We start from the raw sequence: 22771 nt of genomic DNA on the forward strand, positions 1-22771 counted from the left end.
ACGTGCCCTCATCTGTGACCACATGACTCCTCCGCAGTGCTATCCACTCAGCGAGCAGGCATTACATCTGGATCGCCAGCTCCAAGCACTGCGCCCACCTGTACTGAAAGTTTAAAGCTGCCTCTCTAAGAAGGAACCAGGGAACAATGTGAGCCAAAATCAACAGAACAAAGAGAACACCAAGCACCCAAAAGAGAAGAGGGAATGAGTTGGGGTGCTGGTAGGAGGGGAACAGGACTGGAACAGGAGACAGTCTGGGGAGGATGAGATAAGGTCATCAGGCTGTGAGTTAGGAAACGTGAAAAAGAAGAATCAAAAACAACAAATCCAGAGCTTATCCCAAAGCCTCTATTAATCTCTGTTTTATATCACCCGCTCACCACCTTGATTTCTCTTCTGCAGCAGGGCTCACAGCATCAGGCAAAACAATGCATTTCATAAAACCCCGATTCTGTACATCACCAATTTATCCCAACTCCACTCGGGCCGATTTATCTCACATTTACAAAATCCTTGTGGGTGATGAATATCACAGACTCATATTACTAGAGCAACCAAAAATAAATAAAAATGTGAGGAACATTTCCGCTTCTCTCTTTTAAAAAGAACACCTAATGGAAAACATGAATAACCTAGCAAGATTTTGGTCATGCACAACAGGGCATTTACACATACTCCTTACTTTTAGAGCAATTTCCATCCAGAAATCTTAATGCAGTCATCCATCCCACGCTGACTGCTATCAAGAATTATACTGTTGCCGAAACCGGTTTGGCTCAATGGATAGAGCGTCAGCCGGCACACTGAAAGGTCCCAGGTTCGATTCCGGTCAGGGGCATGTACCTGGGTTGCGGGCACATCCCCAATAGGAGATGTGCAGGAGGCAGATGATCGATGTTTCTCTCTCATCGATGTTTCTAACTCTCTAACTCTCTCCCTTCCTCTCTGTAAAAAATCAATAAAATATATTTTTTTAAAAAAGAATTGTACTGTATATGATTGCAGAACCAAGAAGAGACCCACCCCTCTGTGGTTTGATAAAATAATTAAGTTTCCAAACTTTATATGTAAAGACCATTCTCCCCCTAAAAATATACCTACAGTTTGTTTAGATCCTGGGCCAAAAAGTGAAAGAATTCAGAATAATGAATGTAATCTGACTTACAACAAACTGGTATCATGTAACAACTATTTTATGATCATTTCAAACCAATGGTCCCAAGTAAACCCCACTTAACCCCCTGAAATACAGCTAGGAAAAAACATAACAAATATTGACCTTTGTAAAATATCCAAACAATGTAGTCAGTGTGAAATAAACAAGAAAAAACAGCAAAGGATTAAGACATAAAATATACTTCTTGGAAAGGGGACAAGAAAAATAAAACAGAGAAAAGCGGGGGATGGACCAGAATATCAAATAGAGAGAAGAAAGAGGGAAGAGAAAAATCAAAACAGAGAAACCATTTTCTTCTGCACTTGGGAAATTAGAGTTACAGTCCAGGAAGCCCGAGAGGGAGAGGTATCAATTAACAGAGCTTACACTAGATGCTGTGACTGACAAAGTTGTACATGACGCATTCTTTGCCTTCAAGTACCTGGCGTTCTAATGCGAGATATAGGATCTATTCTTCAGAATAAAAATAATAAAAAAATGTGATATATACATAAACAGTGCCCCAAATGTGGCAAAACACAGAAGAGCAATTCTGTGTAAGAAAATGAAGAGGCCCTGCTGCCTGTGGCCTGAACTAGTCCATTATCACCTGGGTCACCCAGGCTCTAGTGTCTCCCAACTGAATCAACCTTCCTGAAAGCACGCCTGATCACATGTCCTCGTCTCAAACACGTACCTCCCCTAGAGAGCAGGCAGCCCCGTAGTGCTTCCAATCACCTGATTTCAAGCTCTTTCCAACCCCAATCTCCCATCACGCCCATCCCGTCCTCCCCTCCCACACACCCTGCAGTGTCAGCCAGGCTACACCTCCTGCGGTTTCAAAAAATGCACTGTACCAATGGACATAAGACACTGGTGGGTAAGAGAGGCTGGGGGATTGTCAAGGGGGGGGGGGGGGGGAAGGAGACATATGTAATACTCTTTGTAATACTTTAAGCAATAAAAAAATATGCACTGCAGCTGCCTTCCCCTTGTCACTGCTCACACTGTCACTTTGTCTGGGATGCCCCTCATGCCCATACCGTTCCCATTCTCCAAAGCAAGTGCCACCTGCACACTCCCCTGATCCTACACAGAGGGAAGCTCTCCTCCATCCAGATCCCACATCACTTTATCTGCACCGTTAAGACCCTTGCTTCTTTCTACCTTGCGTTCCCATATAACACACGCACACACACAAACACATATATAACATATACACACATTTAAATAGAGAAAACTGCCTCACTGGGATGGCTCAGTTGGTTGAGCCTTGTCCCATGCACCAGGAGGTGGCAGTTTGATTCCCGGTCAGGGCACACGCCCAGGTTGCAGGTTCCATCCCATCGGAGCATGTACAAAAGACAACCAAACCATGTTTCTCTCACACTGATGTTTCTCTCTCTCTCTCTCTCTAAGCATATCGTCAGATGAGAATTTTAAAAAAAAAGAAGAATCAGAACGGACAATTTATCTCTAAAACTGTGCCACGACTTCCACGTCCACCTGCTACTCCACCCAATGTGAGAACAAGTGCTTGCGTACCTGTGACCAGGATGGTAGACCGCTGTGTTGACTCCACGGGGATAATGGCCACTGAAACTGAAACAGTGACTCTCCTGATAGCTCTGATTTGTTCCAACACTAATGGAAGGAGGTAGAAAAGAAATACATGCCATTAAACCACAGTGAGAGGCCACTCAATACTCACTATAATTAAACCTAAAAGGCAGATAGCACAAATGCTGCCGAGGATGCAAAACAACCAGAACGCGCATACATTATAGTGGGAATGTGAATGATATAAAAACTTTAGACAAAGGTCTGGTGGTTTCTTATAAAGATAAACTTCATCTACCCTATAACTCAGCAATTCCACCCAAAGATAGTGAACCAATGGAAATGAACATGTGTATCCATAGAGACTTGGACAAGAATGGCCATAGTTTTATTTGCAATGTCCAAAACTGGAAACTCAGAAGTCCAACAACAGAAGAATGGAGAAGCAAGTCATGAGTGCTGTGGACAGAATGCTGGTGACCATCCCTCTCCCCACCCCGCCCCCCTTTACAACATCTAAACAGAAGTTGCTCTGGGAGTGCGTGGATAAGGATTTACTGGAAAGGGGCATGAGGGACGCTCCGGCATGACAGCAATGTTCTGCATCTCAACAGGTGTTTGAACTACACAAGTGCATGCATTTGCCATACCTCACTGGCTGGTACACTTAAGATCTGTGCATTTTGTTGTATGCAAATTTTATCTCAAAAGAAAAAAACTATAAGCAAATATTGAAGTTTAATTAATGACAGGCATTCAAATGTATTTAAGTAGTGATTCTGAAACTCATTAAAAACTAAGATTGATGAATGGCTGGATAGGAATATGACAAAGCAAGTACAGTAGAAATGCTAGTAGAATGTAAGTTGAGGTATATGAGTTTTCACTATACAATTCTTTCAAACTTCCTATTATATTTGCAACTTTCATAATAAAATGCTGAAAGAAAAAAAAAGAAACAACAAAATCTGACACTAAGCCAGAGAAATAAACATTATTTTGTCAAATAGGTCTTCCCAAACAAAGTATTTTACTTTCACCTTACAAGGTAACTTCTAAGTTCTCCTCGGTAATTGATGACTAAGAGTTCTGCAGACCACTGTGCACTTGCTTTATATTCCAGAAAGATCAACCCAGCAACAGCATAGCTCAAATCACCTGCTAGACTCGATGCCTGCAGAAGAGGAAGAAGTTAAGTTATTAAAAAGATAGAAGTTAACATCTGTAAGTGAAGATATCCGAGACATTGGCCTTACCAGGTGACTCTACATCAGAGAGCCCCAGAATTGATCTGCCAGTCAGAGTGCCTACAAGTAGACACCCAAGTCTAGACCAGCCTCCCAACCACAGCTTGGACCACGGCTGCCTCTTTGGATGAGATGTTCACCTAGATAAGTGAACTTATGTTCACTGGACACCCACAGCCAAACACACACACACACAGTAATGCCACCATTCAGCCTCAAAGGATTCTGAGATACAGAATTCAGATAGAAGCCTTCAAATGTGGATTTCTACTTCCAGCAGTAACCAAAACTAAAAAAAAGTCTCCAATTATTTTCCATTTCCCTTCAAAGGAAAGGACATTTAAAAGTACTCACTTACTGCCAACTTCTCCCCTCACTGGAAGCTTATAACATCCTTTGGTATCTCTACTCAGTACTTACTACCACGTGTTAGTAACGGTGGACTGCATCTGGATACTGCGTTACGAAATACAAAGAATAAACTATTTCATGTATGCATAACTATCTAGATTCTGCACATCTTAAGTTCACCATTTACTATTCAGATTTATATTCCTTCTTCCCCTCTCTTCACATTCACTCACTCGAGTGCTTACACGAAAAAGACATTGAAAAGCCATGTTACCGGCTGAAGGCATGTACGCACCGGGGCAATCACGAAGAGCTCACTCCCCATGAGGTCGAACACCCGCACGGTGCCGGTGCTCTCGGCGTAGGCCAGCAGCGTGCAGTCGTAGCTCCAGGCCACACGCCGCCACTGGGGCTTCGGGTCTTTTGGAACTGGAACAAAGAGGAAAGAGTGCTTTTGCCAATATATTATAAAGAACGCTAACACAGTTACTGCAACTAAAATTAAGTATTCAATCATATTACATCACCTCCTAAGGATCTCTCCTGCTTCGGTGCCACAGATGGGAACAGTTCCCTGAACCCCCTTCAAGTAGGAGTGCGAAACCTGAACCATGGCCAGCTCTGCCCACATGTTGAAAAGCAAAGCCCATGGACACCAGCGCCCTGAATGCCTGGCCTGGTAGAGGCTCAGGAATAATACACCTCCAATACTTTGGAATTAAGATATTAAAAGCATAGAGAATGGGCAGAAAATAATTCCAATCCAATGACTGCAATTCCTCTAAAAGCAAAAATTAAACATTTCAACCAAGAGCTTTTAATACTAGTATATCAACTATAGATGCCAAGGAAATAGCATGATTATGCTGAGAGTATCAGGAATATGTATACACACATATAAAATATATATTAGGCAGGTGAATTGAGACTTGTTCTTAATCACACAATTATAAAATATTGATAATCAGCACTTTAGTAACCCAACACCTGTATTTGAGATTTCCGATGGTTTTGGTTTTTGTTTTTGCTTCAGTTCCCCCTGCTAGAATCTCAGAACTGAAGAGACAGGAGGAGCAGTGCCTTCCCTTTACCAATAAGAATTCCAGCCCAAACGGTGTGGCTCAGTGGTTGAGCATCGACCTATGAACCAGGAGGTCACAGTTCAATTCCCGATCGGGGCACATGCCCAGGTTGTAGGCTCGATCCTCAGTGTGGAGCGTGCAGGAGGCAGCCGATCAATGATTCTCTCTTATCATTAATGTTTCTACCTCTCACTCCCTCTCCCTCTCTGAAATCAATAAAAATACATTTTTTAAAATTCCAGATAATCAGGAGAATCAAGGTGAATCCAGAGCAGAACACAGGAGGGTCTGGTGGGTTTTCTCAGAGCCTAAGAAGATATTGCATACACTCGGGGAAAGCAATCTTTTTTAACGGTAATAAAATGTGTTAAAAAAAAAAAAAAAAAAAGAGTTCTCTGTCTTCAGATAGCTTTAAAAAAAATCAAACTTGGAAGTCAACATGGGAACAAAATGATAAACAGCACAAGAATACAAGATGCGCACACAGATTCTCCATAAACACCAGGACGACAATTTAATGCCCTGAAAATATTCCTGTGCTGCACAAACACAGCCCCACTTCCCCGCTATGACTGCTTTCCCTGTGACAACAGGCTTTGCCTCCTATTTCATTTTCCTGGGTAAAAAGATTTACGCACCACGTTCTGTATCTGTTCGGAAATCAGTTCCGTCTGAAGGGGACTTGTTTTTGCTTTTACTCCTGGCTACAACCCGGGGCTCTGGGAAACTCAGCATGTGTTTCACCCGGAGAAAGATATGTTTTCATTACAAGGTGGGCTTTTACATAACAACTGGAAAAGAAAGATTTTATCACTGGATGTTCCCAGCTGGCTGTGTGGTCTGGGAGAGCTGCAAGTGTCCTTGGAGTTGTCTGAAAAGTATTCCAAAGGCTGGGGTCAAATTAGCCTCATCTGCCTGGCTGGCGTGGCTCAGTGGATGAGTGGTGACCTATGACCCAGGCGGTCACAGTTCGATTCCTAGTCAGGGCACATGCCTCAGTTGCGGACTCAATCCCCAGTGTGGGGTGCGCAGGAGGCAGCCGGTCAATGATTTTCTCTCATCATGGATGTTTCTATCTCTCTCTCCCTCTCCCTTCCTCTCTGAAATCAATAAAAGTATATATTTTTTAAAATGTTAGCCTCATTTGACACCTGCCAGGTGCCTGGTGAAGCTGGCATACCTGCTCACATCCTGCCCCACCACAGCCCTTCCACCTGCCACGTGGTCCAGCTCTTGCCACTTCAGAGCTTAGGTCAGTCTCCCTCTGCCTGGACACTCCCGCTGAAGCCTTCCCGGCTCCCAGCATCTTTCCAGGCTCCACTCAGTATCACGTCCTCAGCAGGCTTTCTCTGTCCCCCTCCCACGTAGCCTCAAAGCCCATCACTGTCCTCAGTTCCAACGATTCCATTTCCTTCACCGTTCTTATCCCCAATAATAATACCTTTGTTTGTCTACTTTTATCGTCTTCCTATTCATTAAACTATAAATTCCAAAATGTCGGGCCCTGTGCCCATTTAGGGAGTAACTTGACCTCGTGCCCTCTGGTCCATAATCAGTGCTCGGGTGCTAAAGGAGTGCGTCAATCCAGTGCCCATGTGCCCAAACTCGAAATGGGCATTGCCAAGGATTGAAAACTAAGGAACTCTGGGTTCTACTCTCAGGACAGCCATGAAAGGGCTCGGTGTGACCTTGGGGAGCAGTTTCCTTTTGCAAAATGAAGGGTTCAATAAACAATCTCTCACATACATTCTTTAACTTTTTTAAAAAATGTTTAATTATAGATGACAGCCTGGTCGATGTGGCTCAGTGGTTGAACGTTGACCTATGCAGGAGGTCAGGGTTCAATTCCCGGTCAGGGAACATGCCAGGGTTTCGGGCTCAATCCTAGTAGGGGGCATGCAGGAGGCAGCTGATCAATGATTCTCTCTCATCACTGATGTTTCTATCTCTCTTTCCCACACCCTTCCTCTCTAAAATCAATAGAAACATTTTTTAAAGTTATTGACAAAAATAACAATATATTGTGGGGGTTTAACATATGTAAAAAAATTTAAAAGAGTACAAAAGAGCCAGGAGTGAATGGATATATACTATGCAATAAAATAATTTTTAATAAGCTACACATTTTAAACCCAGAGCAAATGCTAAAAGGAAACAGAGAAAAACAAATAGCAAGAAAGTAGAATTAAACCTAACCACACCAGTAACTACATTTAAGTATAAATGTTCTAAACATTCCAATTAAAGGACAAAAATTGTCAGACTGGGGGGAGGGGCAGCAAACTCCATTATATGCTTACTATAGAGATTTACATTAAATACAAATATACAGATTAAGTGCGAAATGCGAGAAAAAGATATGTTATGCAAATACTAATCAGAACAAAGCTGGAGTGACCATGTTATCATTAAACAAAACAGATTCTGGGACAAGAGTATTACTAAAGATAAAAAGGGACAGTTCTTCATGGCAAAGGAGCCCATTTCAACAAAAGGACAGAATATGTATACACTCTGAAAATTAGAACTCCTAAGTATAAACACTGACAGAACTAAAGGTAAAATAAAGAAATACAGAATTATAATTAGCAATTTCAGTTCACTTCTCTATGCAACTGATCGAACAACTAGAGAGAAAATCAGAAAGGATATAAAATTTTGAACAGTTCTAATGCAAAAAGTATAATTGACAATTATAAAACACTATAACCAATAACTGCACCATACCCAAAAATCAGATTCTTTTAAATTCTTTTAATCAAATTATTTTTTTAAAAATTTGGTTCATGAAGACAGACCACATGTTGGACCATAAATCAAGACTCAATAAACTTAAAAGGTTAAAATCATATTGTATATGTTCTTTGACCACTACAGAATTAGATATCAATAACAAAAAGATGCTTAAATTAGAACAGCCTAAAATACTTATATAAGAGGGGTTCAAAATCAATGATCTAAACTTCTTTCATCTAGAAAAATAAGAGCAAATTAAACCTAATAGACAGAAGGAATGACATAATAAAGATAATAGCAAAAATCAAATAAAACAAACCGAAGAAATCAAAACCTAAAGTTTTCTTGCTGAAGAATAAATAAATAAATTGAAAAAACCCTGGCCTGACTGATCAAGAAAAAATGGAGAGAACACAAATTACCAATACCCAGAACAACAGCGGGGACATCAGTACAGATCTGACAAAAGGATAACAAGTAAAGGGATAATAAGGGAATATGACAAACAATTTAAAGCCAATATAGTCTGTAATTTAGAAGAAGTTTCCATGAAAAACTAGAACAAAAGGAAACAGAAATTTTTTAAACATTTTATATAATTTTTAAAATTTTAATTAAGAATTGAAAGCATACAAAAAAAACTTCAAATTTCACTGGTGAACTTTATCAAACATTTAAGAAAAAAATAATTCCAATTCTACACAAACCTCTGCTTAAGCAGAAAAGGAAAGAACATTGCCAACTTATATTTTGAGACCAGCAAGAATACTCCAATACCAAACCAGAAAGACATTTAAGGAAAATAAAATCAACAAACCAATATCCCCAGGAACATAGATGCAATATCTGCTGCCCGTGTTCTACACAGCCGTCTGCACCAAGGCCTAGTGACGCTCCTTTCCGCCTGGCATGAGGGATCAAGTACAGCACTGGGCTGCTTACTGCTCAGAGATCACATTTATAGGCGCTTTCTGGATGACTTAGGACACCTACAGCCTAACACCTAAGGTGTTATTCACTTAAAAAAAAAAAAAAAAAAGATACTTTGGAAAGTTCTTAAATTTCAACCTAAAAGACTTAACAATCTATCTTTATGTGAAGAAAGCAGATTATAGAACATTTTATTTTCACAGATCGCATTGATAGTAATGGGTACTAGCAGAAAAATGTCTTAAAGAATAGACCATAAAATGTTAATACTACTTATCTCTGGATGGTGCATTTACTTCTATTTTCTACTTTTTGCTCATTCTTAGTTTCTAAAGTTTTTTTCTGAGAATGTGTATTATTTTTTCAACACAGAAGATTTTTTTTCTCCAACAAAATACAAAAAGGGGAAAACAGTTACAAAACCAGAGGCTCCTGAATTATAGTTCCATAATGAAAAAGTTTCGTTTCCAAATCTGGGTGCTCCAAGTAGTCTATGCTTTGCAGCCTTATTCAGGTCAAGACACACACGGAAAATGCTGTATGTGTGGCACCAGAAGGTAAACGGACGAGGCTGCTGGAAACCAGAGGGAGCCGGTCTGAGCTCAGGCTGTCACGGGGCCCTGGGCCAGTGGAGGGCAATGGAACCCACACACCTAGAGTAAGCAGGTTGCGGCTTAGCACTGGGAAGCCCTGGTCTGTGGTATCTCAGAATCAGAAGCTGCAGAAAATCTCTTGATTAACACAGTAAGGCTTTAGAACGTCCAATTCCATGTTCTAGTTTCAGGGCACTCTTCCAGAGAGGGAAAGACTGAATTCCTCTTTATGGCTTGGCAAACAGAACACAAACAAGTTGCAAAGCACATTTAAAACATTCTCGAATGGCCTACATCTTATAAAACAATAACTGAAAAATGCCAAAGTGGAACCAAACAGCTCCTATTTCGGTCCGCAGACTCCGAAATATGTAGTTTCAAAAATGCATTAAGTACAACTGGCTGCGTTTCTGCAGGCAGAGGCGTGAAACATCATTTGGCATATGAGAGTCATTCCCGTAAAGATGAGCCAGATAATAAGCAAATGATCGTTACCTCACATTATATGAAATGGAAAGAAGCCATTAATGCAGCATTACGGTCATAAATTCACACATTCAGAAGCCAACAAAATAAAACATTAGCTCTCAAAGCATCATTATCCCATCCAGGCTGCCACATTAACTGTACACACTAAAACTCTAACAAGTACTACCATTTGAGTGAAAGACCGAAGGGTGAGGCTTCCCATTTTCATGTTAACTTGTGTGTTTCTCACCTGGCCAAGGGCAGGTGTCTATTGCCAAAGCTCAAGGGGGCCCCGTCTGTCTGAGTCTGGGCATTCCCAGCAGCTGCTCAGACGCCCACAGATGGCTCTCCAAGCCCTCACTCAGGACCAGGGCAGCACTGAGGGAAAGGCAATTGAATATCATCCTCAGGTTATTCTTCTGGGAACTTTTTGATCCTTGTATATGATTTAAGCCAGATCTGGCCTACTTTCATAGAAAGTAAATTCAGAAAATGCTAGAGCCCCAAGCTTTAGAAATTCTCTACTCCCCTTCTATTATTCTCAAAAGGATACTATGCAAACAGGACTCCTTATCTGTCCTTACTGTTCCATTCATGGTATGTACATACATTTGTGTACATTAGGAATAAAACCCGTATCATGACAACTATCCATAAATTTATATATGCTTAACAAAAACAAACATATTATACATGAATTTCTAAAATTGAACCATAGGATATAGGCAAATATACTTTATTCATACATTCACTCATAAAAATCATTTTAATAGTTCTCAAGTGCCAATACCCACTTGATAGGGTCAAAATTTGTATGCCAAAAGTTCTGTACCTACTATGAGTCAGACACCATGCTAGGCACGAGGAATAAAATTAAATTTAAAAAAACATTGAGTAAGACAGAAGCTCTGCCTTTATAATTTAACTGTGAATCGGACAAGCAAATAAATAATTAGAAAAAGAAAGTAGATTAGGATACAGTGAGGAAGGTTTCCAGAAGAACTGATGCTGGAACTAAAATATGTGCAACTAATTAAGTATAACGGAGGGAACTTCTAGGCAAAAGGAACTATCGGTACAAAGGCATAAAAAGGATGGGACCCTGGCCGATTTTGCTCAGTGGTTAGAGCGTCGGCCCAAGGACTGAAGGGTCGTAGGTTCAATACTGGTCAAGGGCACATACCTCGTAGCTGGCCCCGGTCAGGCGCATGCAGGAGACAACCAACCGATGTGTCTCTCGCACATTGATGCTTCTCTCTGTCTCTCCCTCTCCCTTCCACTCTCTCTAAAAATCAATGGAAAAATATCCTCGGGTGAGGATTACCAAATCAAAACAAAAAAGCACGATGAGGTTGGAAAACCACAGACATGTGGCGGGGGGATCCACAGGACAGACAAACAGACTGTGAAAGGTCTCATGCCCTGAATTAGAAACTCTAACCTGCATTCTACAGTCAATGGCAAATGACTGACAGATTTTCGGCAGAGTAACAGCAGCAGCAGTAATAGCTTAATGTCTCCTAAGTACTTGCAAAGTGTCAGACATTATGCTAAGAGCTTTATTCATATTTCGTATGCCCAGAGCTTAACATATTTACATTAGCTCACATAACTTTTCCACAACCCCATCTATAACATCATACCCATATTACAGGTAATTGAGACGCAGAGAGGTAAGGAAACGTGTCCAAGGTCACCTATCTGGAGGACAGGGGAGCCAGATCTGAAGGTAACATGGTAATTCTCTTTTATGAGTGACCAATTGGGCAAGCTGTGCAAAGCTGGATTAGTGAAGAGCATCTGGAAGAAAACCATCAGGAGACAGTCACAAGAAAGCAAGTGAAAATGTTAAAAGCCAGAACTGGGGCCCGAGGGCTGAGCGCAGGAGCAGGAGCAAGAGCCACCTAACCACACTCGCAGGCCCGGGGGGAGTCACCGGGGATGCTCCTCCACTGTGCCAGTCGGCACCACTGCAAGGACTCCCGTCTCTCTCCGCCTGAGGGACTGCAGACCTTCAGTCCAGGTAGCCGGTATCATGCCTCACTGCAGACATACACAGGGCTTAGGACAGCGCCTGGCACGCAGTGGCAAGCTTAATGTTTATGTGTTGAAGAAAGAAGGAAGGGAGAGAAAGAAAAAGAGGAAAAAATATGTCTACATTTCCAGCTTGATACAGATAAGGGTACCACTGACCGTCCAGGGAATTGAGCAGAAGGAACAGATAACAACAGGGAGGGATAAGTTTTACATTTGCTTTAAGCCATAAAATGTATATCTTGTATGTCAAGAGAACTCCGTAATATAGAATTGTACCCCTGAAACTTGTATAATTTTATTAACCAATGTCACCCCAATAAATTCAATTTTTAATAAAAGAAAACTCTATAAGAACTCTATTACTACCTTATCCACTAGTACATGTGGATTATTTAGGAATACTGATTCTCTAACATACTAACAGAAAATCACCATTCATATGGGAACTCAAAACATTTTTAAAACATTTAATTCTTAATCTTCTCAATGCATTTGGATGGCTGAGAATGAGAAAAATTAGAAGAAAACTGGCCCCAGGCCACCAATGTGCTTTTGACAAAGAGCTTCAAGAGCAACATCTCCATGGGGAGCTCGGGGAATCCTGTCTTTCACCATTTTGTACACTTCAAAACAATCGATGCCTCCCTTCTCCACGCCCGCTTTCACTGTCAAATATCCATTTTACCCAAACGCTGCTTTAAGATAAATATGAGTGCCATGCTCTTCCAATTAAACGAGAAAATGCAGCGCCTGGCATGCAGTAAGGACACTGTAAATGTTTGTCATCACAACGACCAGGATTGTCATCATTACGATTCCCACAACTACCACCACTAAACTAGCACAAGGTCATGCAGATGAACTGCAGGCCCTGTAAATAAGCAGAAGTAATGGGTGCACTCACCTAATCATGCCCTCTTACTGCCTTCCTGGTATACGCTTCCCAGCTACCTTTTCACACACTGCTCCTGCAGATGAAGCACCCCCCCCACACACACACACCTTCCCCACTGCTCCCACCCTCTACTCACTCTTAAGGTTGCTTTCCAAAAGTCACTTTTTCTCAACAATCTCATCTCACACTCCTGGTTAGGGACGCTCACCCAACTCTGTATTTTTCCTTCATCAGATCTGTCAGTTTACAATCAAGTATTTGAGTGTCTGTATGAGGTACAGGAACACACCTTTTGCTCACAATAACACCCCTAGTACCAGGAATGATTCATATTACATAAAACACATTCAGTAAATTCTTGCTGACTATATCGAAGAATAATCAAATCCCAGACTTTGTTTTACTAGTATATACCTGACCACCTGTTTTTTAAATATATTTTTACTGATTTCAGAGAGGAAGAAAGGGTAGAGTTAGAAACATCAATGATGAGAGAGAATCACTGATTGGCTGCCTCCTGCATGCCCAATGGGGATTGAGCCCATAACCCGGGCATGTGCTCTGACCAGAAATCAAACTGTGACTTCTTGGTTCATAGGTCAATGCTCAACCACTGAGCCACACTGGCCAGGCCATATCTGACCAACTCTTGATTTACACCAAAATATTTATTTCTTCATCGAATTCAAAATAAAAGACTACAGACACATACAAAAACTTCATCACAAAACTGGCTTAGACTCTTTAAAAAGTTTCCATTTCAAATTTCTCCAAAATGCACATCCTAAAGCAAAATTAAGACAGTAAGAGAAATCAGTTCAGATTTTAAAAAATTATTTTATTAAGCAGTTTTAACAATCTTTGTTAATAAATATTTAATCTCTATTCTGACTTTTAAGAGATACTGTAAACTACTGCAGACTTGAAATTTTCATTTTTTTAGAAATTTTGGAAACTCTTACCTTGACATTTCCCAATAATAGATGTAAAATCATCTTTGGCAGACCTGCAATGTATGCACAAAATGAAGACAATAGTTTTACATAACAACAGTATTGTTTACTACCATACACCACCACAGATACTACAGACTGGACAACTTCTCTACACAGCAATAAATCATTCCTGCTCTTACAGACAGGGTTCTGTGCCTCAAATAAGACCCTTGCATTAGGGATACTACTTTCTTCCAACAATTTCTTTTCATCAGGAATAGAGCTATAACAAGAATGAAGTGACATAAGCACAAGTGAGTTTAAACATAAAAATAGCCAAAGTGTCCTTCAATAGATGACTGGATACGAAGATGTGGCACATGTATACAATGGAATACTACTGAGCCATAGAAAAGATGAAATACTGCCATTTGGGACAACATGGATGGACCTTGAGAATGTCATGCTAAGCCAAGTCAGTCAGTCAGAAAAAATCAAGAACCATATGATTTCACTCATATGTGGGTTATAAAACTGAAAGCAACAAAGAAACAAACAAAAACTCTTGGACACCAACAACAGTATGCTGGTTACCAGAGGGAAGGGGGATGAGGGATAGGTAAGGGTAAAGGATGTCAAATGTGTGGTGACAGAAGATGATTTGACTTTGGGTGGTGGCCACACAGTGCAATATACAGATGATATATCATAGAATTGCACACTTGAAACCTATATAATTTTATTAACCGATGTTACCCCAATAAATTTAATTTTTGAAAAAAGGAGTCACACTATCAGCACAATTCTCAAAAAGATGCATTTCACATTGCTGCAACAAACGGAAGAGGAAATGCTAGCCCATCCTATGCATACGTCAGTTCAAACACTGTACCCACGTGATGCTTAATGATGTTGTTAAAGAAGAGGAACCCGCCTGGTACAACCATGCCAAATTAAGCAATGTAGTTTTAAAAGGCTGTCATTATTGGCCCTGGCCAGGTAGCTCAGTTGGCTAAAGCACCGTCCCAATACACCAAGGTTGTGGGTTCAATCTCCAGTCAGGGCACATACAAGAAGCAACCGATAAATGCATCAATAAGTGCAACAACATATTCATGTTTCTCTCTCTCTTCCTTCTTCTCTCTCTGTAAAAATAATAAAACAAATTTAAAAGGCTGTCCAACACCATTTTGCTAATTAAATGATGACGGATACTTTCTTAAAGGGGCATGTTCATCTTTCCACTTCCCCACATCACTCTGCTGTCTTTTAAGGAACTTTACTTTCTCATTAGACGATGTGTATTTTCCAGAACTCTGGAATCCACTCTTCTTGGACTATGTGCTGTGAAGTCAGCTAAGCACACACTGAGGAAGGTATAGAAAAGTAGGGGCCCTTTGCTCTGTCGGCATCAAGCTGTATGTAGATGGACTGTGGGTCCGCACAAGACACACTACTTGAGACCAGAGATGTTCTGTTCTCTCGAGACATTCGGGGGCATTACGTACACATCCAGAAGGCTTCTAAGCTGGGCTTCCCATGCGCTTTATTTTTAATTAATGTATCAGTGACGAAAGCAATGAAACAATAGCAACTAACTCAGGAAAACCAGTTCATTCTTTGGGACATTAGGAACAGCAGGCAAAACATGTGGCGCCCCTAAAATTGGGGATTACCCCTTTCTCCAGACAAGGCCTAACTCCTAGTTCTCCAGAAAGAAGCAGTGAGGCAGAAACATGAGTTAATGGTAAAGTCCCTTTAGATGTGCCCCTTTAAAACTCTTAGTTCCCATCTGTCAAGTAAAATGCTTCTCAGAGGACATTTTTAATATGAATGTTAACAATTACCTGATCTCCACACACTGATCTTGAACAGCAGCCAAAAGCTTTCCATTGCTTTCATAGGGGAGAAAGAAGAAAAAAATCTGTATGCACATTTGTAACAGTCTTCCACACACGGAGGGATTTTAAGTTAAAATCATTTTAAAGTTGTTTCATCTTTAGACCTTGAAGTTAGATGACATTTGGTACAAAAGCAGGCAAAATGATTCCAATATAGCTTGAATTACCACATTTAAACAATATATATCAAAGGGAATTTATATACAATAAATGTCAAGACTATTAAGCCATAAACACCCCAAAATTAATGCCATAATGAAATTTAAATGCTTACCCAGGTAGAGAAACATATGAATTGTATACATCCTTACCTTGCAAGGACCAAATGCCAGTTTATCTGTTTATTAACCAAGCGAACCAGTCCATCAGGGAGCAAAAAGGGTGCAGGGCTGAAACCACAACACATTAGTGAGCTTAAAATCTAATTGTGAAAGACACACACACACAGCTGAAACCACAACACATTAGTGAGCTTAAAATCTAATTGTGAAAGACACACACACACGCAGGGCTGAAACCACAACACATTAGCGAGCTTAAAATCCAATTGTGAAACACACACACACACACACACACACACACGCACGCACGCACCAGAGGAAAAGCAGACAACACTGGAGCCAGCCCTAGAGCAGAGCCAAAGGTCTCCTTCACAGAACCATATCATCTATCTTATCTGCAGCTTGTAACATTAGACGTCTTCAAGGGAAAAGCAATCCGTGGTAAAGAATTCCATAAAACTATTCCTACACACGTATCTAAAAGCTGAATTATATCCTTTGTCAGAATAATCATTTTTTTGTTCTTTTTAGAGCTCAAAGTTAGCACTGTGCCTGAAAACATACATAACACTCAAAAGAATTCAAAAATACCCAAGAACTGAAAGCGAAAGAACCTTCTCTGATGCACGAGAGGGGATACGACAACAAGGACACAAAAGTTGTTTAAAAGCTTTGCAAGCTGCAGATCCCTCGTGTGGACATTCGAGATAAGGCAGAGAGCCTTCATCATTCAGGATAAGGCTCAGACGCTCATCAGTGAAAGCACAAGTTGTCAGGAGACTATCTGAATAATGACTAAGGGAAGGAAATCACCCCAAGTCTGTAAGATACCCCGCCAGAGTGTGTCAAATATATGAAATGTCTATTTTATAAACTGGGTTCACCTATTATCAGCATCTATATCACAATTCAGTTCTGAAAACTTAGATCATAAATAGGACAAAGTTATTTGTATTTGATGTTCATACCCTTTCTCTGTGGAATTAATGACTCACCTGTACCAGATGTACTGGCGTAAAAATAATAAGCGATCTGTAAATAAATAAATAAATAAATAAATAGCAAAGCCAAATATTTCTTGATGATAAAATCCAAAATACACTGTAGAATGAGTCATTACAAAACACAGAGTACAACTCTTAAAATAAGAGAATAAAATCTAAAATACAGTATGTATTTTACAAGATCATATATTTGTTCATATTAAGTTCCAAGCTGGTGTATTCAAAACTTTGAAGTATTTCCTAACAGTACAAAAAGTAAAAGTGATTTAAAATGCTAAATTTTGCCAAACAGGCTTTAATAAAACCATGGAGTAAAAATCATAGTAATAGCCCTTTAAAACCAACGTATTTTTGTTAAAAAATTAAGATACCATTTTATACTTTATAGCAAAAAATTAAATAATATCTAAAAAATGGGGAAGTCCATGAAAACCAATTTCTAACACATTATTTATAATGTTTTATAGTATCTCATTTAAAACATGTGCGTGAGAACATATTTGTACGCAGTTAAGTGTATATCACTGGGTGAAGGTCTGAAGGATAATAGATTACCTGTGGGTGGCAAAATGAAGAGTAATTTACTTACTCTAATTTGTGGTTACCTATATTCTCTAAGTTTTCTACAATAAATGTTATGACATATATATTTTCTGAATTTCCAGAACTTCAAAGCGTTTGTGATAACGAAAATTGCATATGCTAGCGATTCTTGTATCAGGAGATAAAATTATTTTATCTTTCTCAGAAAGTACAATTACAGTTAATTTCAAGTACTCAGCTCCTTAGAAACTGAATCTCCTCTGTATGAGTAGCTCACATTCACCAGTGTAAGGATAGGCTTGCCCTAGCCGGTTTGGCTCAGTGGATAGAGCGTCAGCCTGTGGACTGAAGGGTCCCGGGTTCGATTCCAGTCAAGGGCACATGCCCGGGTTGTGGGCTCGATCCCCAGTAGGGGGCGTGCAGGAGACAGCCGATCAATGATTCTCTCTCATCATTAATGTTTCTATCTCCCTCTCCCAACCTCTCCGATATCAATAAAAATATACTTAAAAAAAAAAAAAGATAGGCTTTGGACCAGAAAGGCATGCAGTCAAATTCCAAATGAATGACCTTGGGCAAGCTTCCTCACCTAACACATACACTCAGAGCAGCACCAGCTTGCTGGCCTGGTAAAGCCCAGTATCAATACCCACAAGCCCTCCCAGCACCCCTCACTGCGGCTAGTGTGATCCTGTGAGCACAGTGTACAGTCCGCCAGCAGTTAAAGAATGCCCTGGTTTGTCAATTTTGCAATTTAATTAACCCTGGCCCGATGGACCTGAAACATCACGTAAGCCGCTTAAAACAGCCTGCCACTGTCCTTTCACCTTCAATGTCCGCACTCTCTGGGGCTCCAACTCGGCTTGATTTTCTTCATTTCCTCCTGAACACATCCATAATGGCTAACTCAAGCCATACATTAGCTCCACGCTACATTAAAAGTGTGTGCATATACACACATATACATGCAGACATGTATGTGTCTATATATACATATCACATATCATGAAGATACATATATAAAATTAAACTCAGGTGCCCTGACCGGTTTGGCTCAGTGGATAGAGCGTCAGCCTGCAGACTCAAGGGTCCCAGGTTCGATTCCAGTCAAGGGCATGTACTTTGGATGCAGGCACATCCCCAGTAGGGGGTGTGCAGGAGGCAGCTGATCGATGTTTCTCTCTCATCGATGTTTCTAACTTTCTATCCCTCTCCCTTCCTCTCTGTAAAAAATCAATAAAATATATTTTTAAAAAATGTTTAAAACTAAACTCAGGTAATATGTATGCTCGTCACTTTTATCAGGTTCTACATTAACACGTTAAGCGCCAAGCCTGTTTTGTCTTCCTTTCTGTTTAGCCTGTGATATCCGATTTCACCGATATGCTGGAGGCACCGGTGACTGACCAGTCCCGAAGGAAAGTATAGTGTCAGTCATGGCTCTTAACGTGTTTAAAGTCTAAAAAACACATTTTTAACCCTTTTCGGTCCAACCTCGAGGCTGACTCGACAGACCAGGTGCTAGGAGCAGGTCCAACTTCGAGCAATAACAACATTAAAAAGTTCAACATTCAATCCCGTCAATTAATTTGGACCAGGCTGTTTGAATTCCAAAAATAACATTGGACCGCAAAGGGTTAAATTCTTAAACTTTCTAAAATAGCACAGATATGAATGAAATGGAGGGTGGGGGTGGGGGGGAATTACCTGCTAGCCATATACTTAGATGTATATAAATACATGTAGAAAAAATAAACAAGCTATCCGTACCTCGAACTGCTTTCGTGATGATGAAGGATGCACCATGTTTTCGATTGCCTCTAGGCTGCAGATGGAAAGAAAAAAAAAGCTTACATTTGAGAATTTTCTAGTAATCCTTACACACTATGTAAAGTTCTATTTCTTTGTGACTACTCAGACCACTGGGCACAAATTACCAGTATTTAAAAACTACTCCTAGACAGAAACAGGTAGAAGCAGGCCTGGGGCAGGTGGGCGTACAAGTGAGCATAACGGAGTCACAGGCATTTGTAAGGATGAATCTTGCAGAGGATAAGGAAGGATTCAGGCTGGAACTATTTCATATCAAAACACCAGTCCAAAGACAAGAGAAGTCCAGGGCAAAGACCAGTTGGGGGCTAGAGAGGCCTAACCACATTTTGCTTGCAGGAAAAGGGGTCATTTAGATGAAATAAGTTCATGTCTGGAGACAAATGCACTGAATGTTTTATATCCACAGAGAAAATGCTAGTGAGGCACACACTGATATATAATTGCTACATTAAATAGTTAAGTATATTTCAAACAGGCTATGTGGGCTAAACAATTCTAGGCACTACACATGCTGAGTGCCATGAGGTTTCAATGTAAGTTGATGCTGTGCTTATTTTTTTAAAAATCAATGTACGTATAAGGTTAGGTATTCTGAATCATTGTTGTGATTAACCAGTGAGTGCTAAAGGGGCAAAAACTTATCCTTATCCAACCAACAGCAGCAGCGGCTGCTTCCTGGCTGCATAACCTATAAAATATTCACACCGGTAAAAAAACAAAGAGAAACTAAATAAATACCTGAAAAACAGTAATATATACAGATCTCTGCCAGCCTACAAAATACGTTATTCGCGACGAGCAGAAACTGCAACGGGAAGGTTAAAGAGAAAGACAAACTGCACAGGAGAATGAGTAGTTTCTCCGGTAGAGAAACACTTTTGAAAGATTTTGTAGAAGAGAATCTATATGGCCTGGACTCTGTGATCTTCGGTAAAAGTCCTTTTCCATCTTCCCGCACCCTCGGAGTCTGAACCCGTGCGGGCACAGGTGAGGCTCTCAATACACATCTGCCGGAAAGACGTGGATTCCGCTTCCTCTCTTCACCCCCCGCCGGGGAGGTCCTCTCTGGGGAACTGACAGCCCAGGTCCAGGTCAGGTTACCAGCCCCGCGACCCCTTCCTGAGCAGAGAACCCAGCCCGGGGCAGTAGCGCCTCACTCTTCACACCTGAGGCTATATTTCAGCTCTGATGGCGGGGGGGGGGGGTGGGGGGGGGCGGGGGGGGGTGAGAATCGTCGACCGATCGTCTCCCCTCTACACTGCAAGCCCCGTGCAAGTGCTTCACCTGGGCGCCCAGCACCTGGCGCGGTACCTGGGACACGGGCCCACACACACCTGCACGTGGTAAGTGCTTGTTGAGTGAAATACTCAAGAGCTGGCGCAACTCAGCTCCGGGCGGGAGTGAAGGCTTGACGCCCGCTCCGTGGCCGCCCGCCAGAAGGTCCGCGGACTCCGGGTCCCGCTGCACAGGAGGGCCCGCCCCGGAGGGGAGGGGACACGCAGTCAGGGGTGAGAGGGGCCCTGGCGTCCGATGCTGCAGCCCCCTCCCAGCACCGCCCGGGACAGAACCAGCGTCCGCGGTGCCGCCCGAGACGGAACCAGAACCCGCGGTGCCTCCCGGGACAGAACCAGAGCCCGCGGTGCCGCCCGGGACAGAACCAGAGTTCGCGGTGCCGCCGGGGATAGAACCAGAGCCCGGCTCCGGGACCCAGACCCCCGCCCACCCGCCGCGCCGTTGCTAGGCAACGAGACGCGCGGCCGGGCCCAGCTCCCCCGCCCACCAGCACCGCCACCCTACGTGGCCCTTCCTACGTGGCTCTGCCCGGGCGCGGTCGCGCCAAGCGGGCCCCGGGTCTAGAGGAGCCCGGTTCACCTGCACTTCTGTCTCCGGGGGCCACTCGGTGTTGACCAGCAAGTCATAGAGTATCGTCTCCTCCTCGCCCTCCGCGGCGCCTGGAGAGACAGCCGGCGCGGACTCGGAGGCCGCCATGTTGTCCGGGCCTGGCAGCGAAGGGAGCCACACTACGGCCGCCCGCGAGGGACAAGCTTCCCCGGCCGCGACCGCTCTTCCTGCCCGGGAGAAGGGGCGGAGTCTACTGGCCTGAAATGTTAGGTTAACCCCGTCGTGCCTAGGAAGTACGAGGTCTGTGGCTGGTCCGGGGTATGACTGGGTTTCTCTGCGCTCCTTGCGTCTTCATCTGCATGCGATCAGCCAAGTCTGCACCTCTCTTCCCCCGCCAGCTTCTGTAACATGAAAATGGTAAAAAGAGTCCCCCTGAGATGGGTTTGTTGCCTAATACATGGAAAGATGGCAAGTAGTGTTTTTTTAAATATGCACCCAGAAGTCAGGCGACGCCACAGATGAAGCCCATCACAGGTATCAAAGGAATGATGATGCTACAGAAGCTGGGAAAGGCGGTGAGGGCCAATGGAGTCTGTGCTTAGTTTTTGCAGAGGGCAAAACATTGGGGGATGACAAGTGTTAGGGAAAAGAATACAGAAGGTGAGGGGGATCTGGGAACCCGAGTTCAGGGAAGGTGATTGCAAATTTAAAAAATTGTCACTATCTATCCGGAGACAGCACAGATCCCACAGGCTCAGGGCTCAGTCCCACAAGACTGCCCACCCCCAAACCGGACCCACCTCCCAACGCACACACCTCAGATGCCAGATGGAAACCCTGGTTATCACCTGTGCTTCTGACAAATCGACTGTAGATCAGAGATTTCCAAGACTTCCTTCGTGGGTTCCAGTAATTTGCTAGAGCAGCTCACAGAACCCCTTTTATAAAGGATATGATGAGCGGCTAGAATAGATACATAGGGTCCCTTAACAGTATCCTCAGAGTTTATAACAGTGCCTGGAACAGAGCACAGGACAAAATATATATTATTTGTTGAATAAATGAAAAACTGCCCAAAAAACCTATTTGACACATTGTATCCTGAAGTACTTCTTCCCAACAGCTGTCTTTTTATCAAATCCTCAATTGCAAACACCAGACTTCCCTCCCCATCCCACCAGGGCTGACAAGGTGCCCAGCTTCTCATGTGGTAGGCTATAGATTAGAATGTGAGCAGGTAGGGACACCATTCACTGGGGAAGCAGGAGGGGTGGCCCCTGGGCTGGGACACGGCCTCAGCACTGTCCCTTCCCATTTCCGCACACCAAGTTCCCGGTCTCATCCTTTCTCAGATAGAAATGGGGTTGCTTCCTGCGT

General features: G+C 42.3%; 1 protein-coding gene across 2 annotated transcripts in view; it reads right to left on the reverse strand.

The window, feature by feature from the left end:
• NBAS (NBAS subunit of NRZ tethering complex) overlaps positions 1–21624 on the reverse strand; it is a 196778-nt gene extending 175154 nt beyond the window's left edge. For both annotated transcript variants that reach the window (XM_070428703.1, XM_070428702.1), the window contains exons 1-9: positions 21425–21624; positions 19490–19544; positions 17168–17204; positions 16203–16280; positions 15838–15885; positions 14018–14061; positions 4610–4743; positions 3757–3890; positions 2702–2800 (exon numbers count right to left, since the gene is read on the reverse strand). In XM_070428703.1, coding sequence (XP_070284804.1) covers positions 2702–2800; positions 3757–3890; positions 4610–4743; positions 14018–14061; positions 15838–15885; positions 16203–16280; positions 17168–17204; positions 19490–19544; positions 21425–21541 — 746 coding nt within the window. In that variant the 5' untranslated portion in view covers positions 21542–21624. The remainder of the gene's footprint in view (positions 1–2701; positions 2801–3756; positions 3891–4609; positions 4744–14017; positions 14062–15837; positions 15886–16202; positions 16281–17167; positions 17205–19489; positions 19545–21424) is intronic.
• Between the last annotated feature and the right edge of the window lie 1147 nt (positions 21625–22771).

The sequence above is a fragment of the Myotis yumanensis genome, unplaced genomic scaffold (assembly GCF_028538775.1).
Source record: "Myotis yumanensis isolate MYYU_CA2020_CCGP unplaced genomic scaffold, mMyoYum1.0.hap1 SCAF_11, whole genome shotgun sequence".
NCBI classification, from domain to species: Eukaryota; Metazoa; Chordata; class Mammalia; order Chiroptera; family Vespertilionidae; genus Myotis; species Myotis yumanensis.